The sequence below is a fragment of the Macadamia integrifolia genome, chromosome 10 (assembly GCF_013358625.1).
Source record: "Macadamia integrifolia cultivar HAES 741 chromosome 10, SCU_Mint_v3, whole genome shotgun sequence".
Classification (NCBI taxonomy): domain Eukaryota; kingdom Viridiplantae; phylum Streptophyta; class Magnoliopsida; order Proteales; family Proteaceae; genus Macadamia; species Macadamia integrifolia.
This window is the reverse complement of record NC_056566.1, coordinates 28,012,900-28,024,546: the sequence shown is the minus strand read 5'-3', so window position 1 is coordinate 28,024,546 and position 11,647 is coordinate 28,012,900. Positions and strand designations below refer to the sequence as shown.

The following is an 11,647-nucleotide window of genomic DNA, read 5'->3' as shown; positions in this document are numbered from 1 at the left end:
AAAAAAAAAAAAAAAACTTCATAGAACCAAAATTCCCAACACACCTTGTTACCTAAAATAAGAGTAAATCAAATATTAACCCCTTCTCCCAGAAAATTGATAACTGAGGTACCATCCACTTGGTTCTATTCTTAAGTTATTTAAGATATTTACAGCTCACTGCATTAAAGTAACTACTAAGAATTGGCTATAAGATGCAAATTATCAACCCAGTCGAATGTGACAACTTTTTTAGTATCTCATGGAAGGTGGGATATAGATGATGACCCTAACATAAAGGTGGAACGAGATAGATGCTTGGATTAGAAAAACAGCCAAAGATGTTTAGATTGAATCTAAAGGAATACGACACTCTAGGGAGATTTAGTGGTGGGGTGAAGAAATTCAAACGGCAATTAAGGCTAAGAAATCCAGTTTTTAAAACTTGGCAAAGGAAAAAGGATGAAGAGGATTTCAAAAGGTATAATTCTATAGAAACGAAGTTAAAAAGATAATGGGGAAAGCAAGGGCTACAAAATATAAAGATCTCTAAAACAAGTTAGGCACATAGGAAGGGGAGCAAGGTCTAAATACGAGCCAAACTGAGGGAAATGAAGAGCAAAGATTTCAAGCATATTAGATGTATGAAAAGTGAGGATGATAATATTTTAGGGGGGGAGGGCACTACCTGGTCATGCCCTCAGCTCAGACACAGGGCCGCGTGAAAAGACAGCCCTGCATTCGTTGTCAATGCCTTCACGTGTTCTTTCATTGGTCTGCGTGTTGGCGCACAGCCCACGATGAGGGGATTAAATAGAGGTAGACTAACTATTTCTATATTTTACTAAATGAAAATAATACTAGTAATAGTATCATAGAAGGTTATAATAATCATCAAGAAACTACAAATCTTACAAATATACAGAGAATTAGGGCAAATGATGTAGAAAAGGCCTTAAAAAAGATGAAAATTGGTAAAGTAGAGTAGGTCCGGATGGTATCCCATAGAGGTTTGGATGAATGTGGGAATTTGTGGATTATCGTGGCTAACTAGGCTATTTAACAAGATTTTGAGCACAAGGAAAATGCCAAATGAATGGAGATGAAGCATTGTGGTACTGATTTATAAAACAAAGGTGAAATTTAAAATTGCAATAATTACAGAGGAATTAAACTCATGAGATATTGTATGAAATTATAGGAGAAAGTAATGGAATCTTTCCTGAGACAAGAAACTAATATTTCGGATAACTTTTATGCCAAGGAGATCTACCACAGAAGCTCTTTATTTTCTTAGGAGGCTAGTGGAAAGATTTAGAGCACATAAGAAAGACCTTCATCATTATTGATTTAGAAAAATCTTATCATAGAGTTCCTAAAGAGTTAATTTGGAAAGAACTAGAGAAGAAAAATATTTCGAGTAAATACATTGACATAATTAAAGATATGTATAATGATGTAGACATGTAGTAGTGACTAGCGCAAGAACTGTGCATGGATAGGTAGTGAATTCCCAATAATAGTTGAATTACACCAGGGTTCAGCTCTAAACCTATGTTTGTCTGCACTAATCATGGATGAGTTGACTAGAGACATTCAAGATCAGATCCCTTGGTGTATGCCTTTTGCAGATGATATTGTTTTGGTGAATAAAACAAATGCTGGGATAAATGCAAAGTTGGATTTATGGAGATCAACCATGGAATCTGTATGACACCTGAACTTTACTACCAGCATCTGTGTAGAAGAAGAAGAGAAGGAAAGAAGGAGAAGAGAGAAGGGCTCACAGTGGTGAGCAAAATTTATGGAACTTAAAAGTGAGAAAGTACATAAGTAACCCATGCTAAGTAAATAAGAAAAGAACACAAGAGACTTAAAGTTAACCCTACATTAGACAGTGAAGACAATAAATAGTATGAACTGAGTAGAAACTCTAACACTCCCCTCAAGCTAGAGCATATATATATCCTAGGCTCCAGCTTGGAACAACTAGAACAGACATAACCAGCAGAGCCAAACTTAATAGATAAATCAGTTGTAGAAGCCTGTGACCAGCAAACAGCATCCAATCACAATACAATCATACACACAACAGCCATCAGCACAACAATAGAGAAAAATCTTTGTATTGAATAAGCCCAAACAGAAACAAGCAAAATAAACGGCAGAGGATACCAATTGCAAGCCAAAACATCATAGCAGAAACAACATCATAAGTCCATCTCAAGGAAGGAAGGCAAGTAATAAACTTCACAAAGAAGATAGATAAAAGAATAGCATAGGTAACTGTGAACCACAAATAAAAGCATAAGGTAGTTAGAAACCACAATAACAGCATCAGGTTGTTGGGAACCACATAGCACAGCATAAGGTTGTTGGAAACCACATAAGACAGCATAAGGTTGCTGGGAACCACGAAAAACAATAACATAAGCTAGCTGTGGAGCACAAGAAACAGTAAATAACAATATCGTTGCTAAAAAAATTTTGACATGAACAAATAATAATCATCGTTGTTGAGGACACAAGTGGATGACACAAAAAAATAATAATAATCATCAAATAAGTAGGGAGAGAGAGAGGATCCCAGTCATAAAATCCAGCAACCTGTTTTTCCATCAAATTTCAGTCACAAGTATAAGAACTGGACCTACAATCCATGCAGATGTTTAGGTGTACTTCTTACCCTCTTGTCCAAAAGAAAGTCAAGAAGAGACTACAAGTGCATTCAACCACCCCCCCCCAAAAAAAAAAAAAAAACATTGGCATACTAATCTATTTTTAGCTTTTTCTTTCTGGCCAAACAAAATTGATTTATTTTTAGCTTTGAGTATCAAAATTTTGGAATTATCTTCCACTTCTATCAAATTTGCCACCACAGGCCACTCTAAAAAGGACTAGGTGCTTTAGATGATGATGAGGAAGTAAAAGTTCTTCATAGCAACATGCAGTTAATACAAAAGCCACAAAAAAATATTTCCTTGGGATCTCACTCCATGTGCCACCATCAACATGACAAAGAGTAAGATAATCATACCATCTGGCAATGAAGTCCATCAACCACTTTAAAATCTTAGTATTCAAGTACTATTGTGCCACTTAGTATTTTCGACCTAAGGAAAATATTCAGAAACATACTTAGTAATTTTGTCCTAAGGAAAGTATTCAGAAACATACTTAGTATTTTTGTCCTAAGGAAAATATTCAGAAACATAGGTATGCAAATTTGAGTGAGGCAAACACTTACACAAGTCTTAAATAATTGGATACAGAACTGGTTCTGCCAAATAGCCATGTCAAAATAAGAAAAACAGAAAAAATGATTCTCCCACAGTTTATGAGTAGTCTAAGGTGTCTCTAAGTCCACTATATCACCCACCACACCTACCACAGGCACCTTCCTTTTGGATGGAATGATATTTAATCCAGATAACTGGACATAACCAACAAAATTCTCATAAACCATCATTAACTCAGCTATTACTGACACTAACATGGATTTGTCTTCAAAACTAGAACAGTGAATGAAGGAACAATCATTATATGAAAACAAATCCTCCAAAAACCTACCTTCACCCACTCTGATTTAAGCATAGGTTAATGCACAAGGCAACATCAATGGCAAAAGAAAACTAAACAAGGGCACATCAGTCTCCCCCTGCTAAATGCCACTTGAACTCCTGAAGAAACCATCCAGTGAACTGGTATGCAAACCTTGTCTAAGTCATCCATCTAATCCAGAAAACCCCTCCTTAAAGAGATAACAAAAAAAAAAAGATTTCCAATTTACATAGCTATATGCTTTTGAATGAGCCAAAGCCCATCCCTAATAGCAGCTATATGATTTTGAATAAGCCCAAGTCCATGCCCTCCCACTCCCCACCCTTCTCTCATTTTAAAAATTTTTACCACATTAGTTGAAAGCACAGAGCATCAAGCAACAAGTTTCTTAATCATAAATTAAACATATTGCTGCAATGAGAAAGGGGTTTCCTCGTAAACACAAAAACTGGGTGGATATTCAAACTAAAAATTAAAAAGAAACTATAAATAGAAAGAAAAAGCACAACTAGGAGACGTATAACGTGGCACATAAAAACACAACATCAGCAGAGACAGCACAGCCAAACTGAGATCCATCTGGTAAGTAATTCATTTTAATTTTTTTTATTTTCAAAATTCCAATTGAACTCATAAAGCAAATAATCCGCAAAAAATATAGATGTATGGCATAAAGGGTCCCCAACAAATTTTATATTTACGTAACTACACCAACTTTCAAAGCTTTAACAACAGAAGCTAGTGGTTCTATATAATCATCTCTTTTACGAAAATTTATTGTATGAACCACATTTCTACTTGCTTTCTCACTTGTAGTATAACTTCCAATTCTCTAGATCTTCACTTTATTGAGTCGAATCAATACTCAATTAATGGAACCTGCAAACGACATGTTGATGAAGGCAGTGCACAAGCTAGCATCTTCCAACTTGTCGTGCATCACATGAAAAATAATTAATCAATAATTCCCCATCTCAAAGGAAATTAAGATTTTCTACCCAAAAGAGGGTGATACAGAACTGAAGACTTAACAGCATAGGCAGTCCAAGAAGAAACAGGCCTAATGTGGCCCAGCCCTAATGCAAACAGGCTTAAAGTTGCCTGGGTCAACTTTGTTTTAGTTTAAGTTGATTTTATTTTATTTTATTTTAAGAGTTTAAGTTCTGGTTGAACCGGTGGTTCACTGTTTAAATTTAAGTTGTTATCTTATTTTCTTTAAGAGTTTTAAAAGTATGGAATGGCTTGTATGGGGGGGACATCTAGGGAGTATCCAAATCTACTTAAAACTGTCTTTTGTTGTTGTTATAATTAAAATACAGGCCAGCAAATGCAGCCCACAATTTTACTCTACAGAAAATTGTTTTCTTGGCAGTGATGAAACAGCGACCTTCCTTGTGGTGAACCAATCATACTTTGCGGTGGGAAGCCCAGGTTTCAGTTCTTTTATTCTCTTTTACTCTTTTCTTATCAAAACTCAATTCAAGTTACAGCAGTATTACTACACAACCATATTTTGCAGCAGAACGAGCAGTACTAACAATATAACTTTCGTACTCTTTATGGGATTTTGGGTAATAGGTCATATACAGGTCTGACCCACTTTCTGATTCCGTACATATTCATTCAGTGCTCTTAACTTTCTCCAACAGTCAAGTTTTGATTTTTCTGGTTGAATGCTACATTCCTATTCCAAGTTGGATTCAATACTTGCTATTTTGGGAGGTTATTTAATAACTGATATTTGTAGATCTGTTGGGTCTCATTTCTACTAGTGGGTGTATTGAATCTGAAACCTGATGTCAAAAGGATCAGTTAATAGTCAAACTTTGAGGTCTCATACTCCAATCATTCCAGCAGATCCAACTCATGGATCAGGTTGAAATTTTCAGCAGACATTCTAGGCCATTAGAGGAGAACTCGACCTGCATTATCTGGCCTTCTAAATAGTTGATTTTGTTTTATGTAATTTCTCTTTAATCTGGAAATTTGGTCTTCACTTTTGTTCCTGTTTTAGTTGGTACAGGTTGATACACATCAGAACAACATTAGAAAGGGGGGGGGGCATTTTTATTAAGGACACAAACCAAAACGAGCAGTTCCAGCATTTTCACATTACTACTTGCTTTATCGCTTGTACTGTATCTTCTAATTCCCTAGATTTTCACTTTGGAGAGATCAACACTTAAATAATGGAACCTCAAAACGACATGTTGATGGCAGTGCACAAGATACCAGCTTCCAACTACTCTTGCATCACGACAAGAACTAGTAGATAATTCCCCACCTAAAGGGCATTCCAGATTTCTACCCAAAAGCGGGGGCATTTAGATTAAAAACAGAATCCAAAACCAAAAGTTCCAACATTTGCATAGAACAAAGTATAAAAAGGGGACAACAACCTCTGTACCAAACCAACAACCAGTTCCTTTGGTAGCTAAATTTGTTGGAATTGCCTGAATCTGAAGTTGAGCAGACATTCAGATAATTGAACAAAAAAGAACGTGAAAAATGGAAAGGAATAAGCTGCTTCTATAGCTGTGGCATCACATTTTTTTGGGGGGTGGGGGAGGATTTGATATGGTTGTTAATTAAAATACAGAAGTGAGGAATAGTAAGAACTACAGCTTGGCTATGGGTTTTAAAGACAATTGATATTCAAAAGAGTATGTCACAAAGTTATTTTATAAAATGGGATCTGAACACCATGAATCTAATTGTGGTGGGAATTCTCAGTCTCAAGAAAGTAAACAATCCAAACTCTAGCCTTAGATAAAGTAATAAGCAAAGAGTTGTCAATGCAACACTTACCGGACGTAGAGGGAGACCCATAGGACTGAGGACACAATTTGTTCTTGGTGAAATCCATTCCCGCGGATGATGATATCTACACGTGGAACCAAATTTACATTCTCCCGTTCTCATGTAGTACTGGCATTCAGGTTGACCGGGCCTTTCAGGATATGAGTGTTCCTTATGAGTGCTGCTAGAAGGTCCAGCAGAGGAAGGTAGCATCTGGTAAGGTCCTGGATACACAGGTGCTGAGGGAGATAGCTGCGACACCCCATAAATTGAACCTGCTCCAACAGTGGGTTGAGCGGTAGGAGATGCTACTGGACTAACAGGTCCCTGCTTTAGGTGGACTCACAACCCAATAAGAAACTGTAAATTTTTGTTGAATACCAGAAGAAAGGAAAAGGTTTTTATTCACGTACAGGATAAGGACCCCAGGTTGGAACAGGTACCATCCCTGGAGGAAGCAGCACAGGACCATAAGCTCCTTGCACATATGAACCAGGTAATAGTGGAGGCCTCGCAACTTGCCAGTTGACTACCCCGAACTGCTGCTGAGTAGGAACTGAAGGAGACTGCACCGTCGGATAAAATGGAGATGCAGACGCAGGCACTGATACACCTGCCGGTTGTGGATGATCGAATTTACAGGTTACACCAAACTTGCACTGCCCCGTCTTCATGTAATAGGAACACTCTTTCTCACCCTGTTCCAATTAAACTCAGTTTAAGCTATTTCAACCATGCATCTTCTGGATGCCAACACAATATAAGAAAAAGAAAAGGAGTCAGAAATGAAGAAATTCAAACCGGTCGCAGTGGGAATCCATAATAATTTAGTGATACAGGGCTCACTGATCCACTGCCATGTCTTGGATGGTGGTACTTACAGGAAGCACCAAATTTGCAAGTCCCAGTCTTCAAATAATACTGCACGTTACAAAAAATAATAATGAAATTGTTAACAGAAAAGGCCTAACCAATAACCATTCTGTACGACAAGGAAACAAACTAATAGAAGTGGTATGGCAGCTATTCCGTCTATCTCCTTTCAGCAGATAACATGTTTCGACTTCTTTAACTTTTGACCGAAGATGTGAAGCATTTGTCTGCAATCAAATACTTAATAAGAACCAGTCAACAAGGCTAGCAAAGTACCTGGCATGCAGGTTGGCCCACTCTTTCAGGATACTCCCCTCCTGAGGGTCTTACAGATCCCACAACCTGACCAATGTTCATTATTTAAAATTAATTGACCGATGCCCAAATGCCGGTTACATTCCAAGTATAACCAATCAAGCTCAGTGACACAAAGCCAAACATAATCACAAAAATTATAACAACAATCCCGAGAAGGAGGATTGGGTTTCCCCCACAACTTCACCACCAATCTAAGAACATCAAAAAAGCTCAAGATTAGTGCAAAATCAACATTTATCCAACCAAATCGATAAGCACTCGGAATTGCACATGTTACAAGATCAAACCGAATTGTACCAATCGTCAGGGGGCTTCAGCCATTCACACGAGGAAAGCCGATCAAAAAATAACAATACAGAACGTAGCCCTAAACTGTACGGAATGGGAACGGAAAACAAACGGTGATCGCGAGGGGGTTACCGTAATACGATCGCGAGGATGATTGAAACGACACCTGGCACCATAACCGCAAGATCCGGTACGCATATAGTAGACACAGTCAGGCTCGCCGGGACGCTCTGGGTACAACTCCCTGCTGCTGCCGAATCCCAATTGCCACATAGACTCTGCATTAGAAGAATCAAAGTTTCAAAAAGAAACCCACAATTCGGATAATCAAATACCTCAACATTTCATGAACCCTAACGGCAGAGCTCGCAAAAACCAAAATTCCCGCGGAGAATGAGACGAAGCTTAAGAGGAACCAAAGGAAAATGGAGGAGTAAGGGTACGGAGTAACCTTCCAGCCCGGCCTCCGCTCCTGGAGAGCTCCATTCGACTGTTGGATCCGGCTGGTTGCCTTCCATGGATGGGTTTCGACCGTACTGCTCCATTGCTGCGGCTTTGGTTTCTGTATAAGCTAAAAGAATTTACAGTGGAAAGTGAAGCGAGGAAGTGAGGGGGTCGGTGGTTCTAGATTGTTTGAGAATGTTCTGTGATATCCAATCGAATGGGAGCTTTTTGCGCAGAGAGAATCACGGGAACACAGACTACAGAGAGGAGACGAATGTCGCGAACCGTGGCAATGGTTTGAGTCTCTTGTTCTCCCTCTGTCGTGTGACTGCTCTGGTTCCACACAGACAGACACACACTCTCTCTCTCTCTCTCTCTCTCTCTCTCCGTCTATTTTTATACCCGCCAAACATGGAGAGAGAGAATGGTTCGTTTGAGGATTTAATACTGAAAAAAAATAAATAAATAAAGATAAAATTGCGTCAGGGGTCCTTCTGAATTTACATATAACTGTTTGATCTTGTCAGAAATTACGATAATACCCTAATCTCTCTATTTTCACTTTGAAAATCACAACCTAATTCAGTGTATTTTGTAGGAGAGAAATAACCCTCTCAATCTGGTGTCTGTTGTCTATACCCGAAAAACATTGATAGATACGAAAAGATCACTCTCCACCCCACAACCCTCACCCCCTCACCCTAGGAGTTGAAGATGCTCTCGAATGTCTTTCCAATGGCTTCATGCGCTGGTGTTGCCTACACCTGATTGACAAGGTTTTTCTCAATTTGTAAAACCAAGCTTTAAGATCAAGAGTGCTTTAAATGCACACATGTGGTATCATAGGGCTTTTTGGGAAAAGTATTAGAACCTTATAGGGGTTTTGTGAACCTTAAGATGGGATGATGAACTTCTTTGTTTTTTTTTTTTTTTTTTTGGATAGAAGATAGAATGATGAACTTCACCACCTCATGAAGGAAAACTTTGTCTTCCAAAAAAATCAGTATTTTCATTTAAAATAGTAAGGAAAAAGTATCGCTGAACTTGATTAGTAAAAACACATTTAAAACACACATCCTCGACTTTTTTATCGTTTTAAATGCATGTTATGTATGATTCTCAATAATACAAAAGAAAAGGGTAAATGGCAATCATTTCCGTTTTAAACACGTTCTCCTTTTTTGGTTTTACCTTTTTTAAGACTTAAAACTGGTTGAACAATTATTTATAATAAAAATAATAATATTAATAATACAATTGTAATAAAAAAAATCCCCAAAATTATCCACGTGTTAAGTTTTAATCACATGTCCACTATTTAGCCCACCTTTCTAGAATTATATATATATATATATATATGTGTGTGTGTGTGTGTGTGTATGTATATCCCAAGGGGGTAGCGTAGCTGGTGAGCAACGAACTTGGTACGAGCCGTAAACTCGGACGTCCTGAGTTCCACCGAGGCTAGGATTCTGAACCCGTCTCCTCTTCCACTTCTTTTTTCGTTTCCTTCCAGTTCTTCGACCCATCAATAGGAGCCACCATTTCTTCCTTTCCCTCAAACTTTTCATGTATGATGGCATTAAGAATAGTTCCCCGATCTGCTTGAGGTGAGATCTTGACAACCTCATCAGGCTTCATGAAATCCAGATTCTGAGGAAGGTGATTGGGGTCACAATTTCCCTGTGAATCAAGGTTGAAAAAATTCTCTTCAGTTTGGGATGAATCCTGCTTCCCAACCTTGTCCTGGAATGAAGCCTCTCTCTTCTCCTCCAGGCTTCACAAAATGTACTTCCTCTGAAAAGGGATTGGAGTAACTATTTTTCCTCCCACTAGGCACACCTTGAGCCACTTATACGGGGGTATTTAGTACTCTTCATTGCTTTCAATGAAAGTTGTGTGTTTAAAATTAATTAATAATGATGGTAGCAGAACAATTGTGTTACCAGGCTTGGTAGCACCACTTATTATCTGCAATGTGGCAGTTCATCTAAAGCCCAATTTTGATGAACAGGTGAATCTCAACATTCCCCCGTTTACTTATAAAAAAGTTAGTCCAATATAACTTTTGCACATTAAAGAATAAAAATCTAATTAAAAAATAAATATTATGACCAAAATAGATTGAACTTTGAAAACAACGAAGAAACAATTAAATACAAATGGATTATATGATGATATTATAATAATTCAATTTTATTCCATCTCAATGGGGTTAGTCAATTGTATTCAATGTCATATTTGATATAAGGCTTGAGCTATGCATGTCTTTCCTCACTTCTCCTTGGGTCATTTTAGGCATACTCCTGGCTTTTTCAGTATTAGAACATCTAAAGGCCTCCATTGAACACAACAATGCCATCTTAAATAGGAATGTAAATTAAAAGTCGAAATCTGAATTTGAATTCACATTCGTATTCGTTTAGGGGTATCCGTATTCGGTTAAAGGACATCTGAAATAAAATTTGGATTATCTAAAAAATAATTCCGATCTAATTAAATAATCAATTAATGATTTTGAGAGTTATTGAAGTTTAAACATGTTATAGAGAATGATAAAAATAGTTAAAACAACTTAGAAAGATGGATTTTGAGAAAATTATATTAATTGGGAGGAGGAATGTCCGGATTACACAAGTGAGAGAGTAAATGTATATTTGAAAATCAAAATTCAATCCGCATCTGTATTCGTTTAAGGATATTTGAATCCGATAAAAAAATATTCAGATCTAAACACATCCGATCCAAATTCAGTCCATATCCAATCCAATTACATCCCTAATATTAATAATTTTTTCGTAACCTTTTTATATATCAGAGCTACTCCTAATATAATCATTTCTTACATTTTCATTCAGAGTTTTGTCACATATTCATTTCAACATGCTCATCTTTCTTATATTGAGTTTATTTATATGATAGTTTTTAATTGCCCAATATTTTACAACACATTATTACTGATCATACGATTCTCCTATAAAAGGTTTCCTTTAAATTTGTACACATGACATGAATTTAGTGGGTTGTAGCCTGTGCGGCATTTCTTTTCAGAAAAATTATACACCCAATGGTGGGAGAAGCATATACAATGAATGACAAAGGGGTATTGTGTAATTACGATCGTCTAGGAAAGGGACAAAATTATCATTTGGGAGATAAACCGAAGGCAATTTCGTAATTTAGACATCAGTTTAGAACACATGGGAAAAGGAAAAAGTGATCTCAGAAGTCAATACAGACAAAAAACAGCCCATCACTTCCCAAGGGGACCAATGAGAAAAGGACACGTATTGACACAGAAAGCCAATGGCTCGCGGCTGCGGGTACTTTTCCCGGGTCCCTACGGAGGGGGCGGTTTATTATTATTAGTTGATAAGGGGTAAAA

General features: G+C 37.4%; 1 protein-coding gene across 1 annotated transcript in view; it reads right to left on the bottom strand.

The window, feature by feature from the left end:
* Positions 1-8,646, bottom strand: part of LOC122092018 (zinc finger CCCH domain-containing protein 32-like) — a 10,240-nt gene extending 1,594 nt beyond the window's left edge. Inside the window, exons 1-6 of the mRNA XM_042662304.1 lie at positions 8,270-8,646; positions 7,951-8,096; positions 7,489-7,554; positions 7,141-7,260; positions 6,753-7,037; positions 6,349-6,666 (exon numbers count right to left, since the gene is read on the bottom strand). Of these exons, the coding sequence (XP_042518238.1) occupies positions 6,349-6,666; positions 6,753-7,037; positions 7,141-7,260; positions 7,489-7,554; positions 7,951-8,096; positions 8,270-8,363 (1,029 nt within the window). The 5' untranslated portion in view covers positions 8,364-8,646. The remainder of the gene's footprint in view (positions 1-6,348; positions 6,667-6,752; positions 7,038-7,140; positions 7,261-7,488; positions 7,555-7,950; positions 8,097-8,269) is intronic.
* Positions 8,647-11,647: the final 3,001 nt, after the last annotated feature.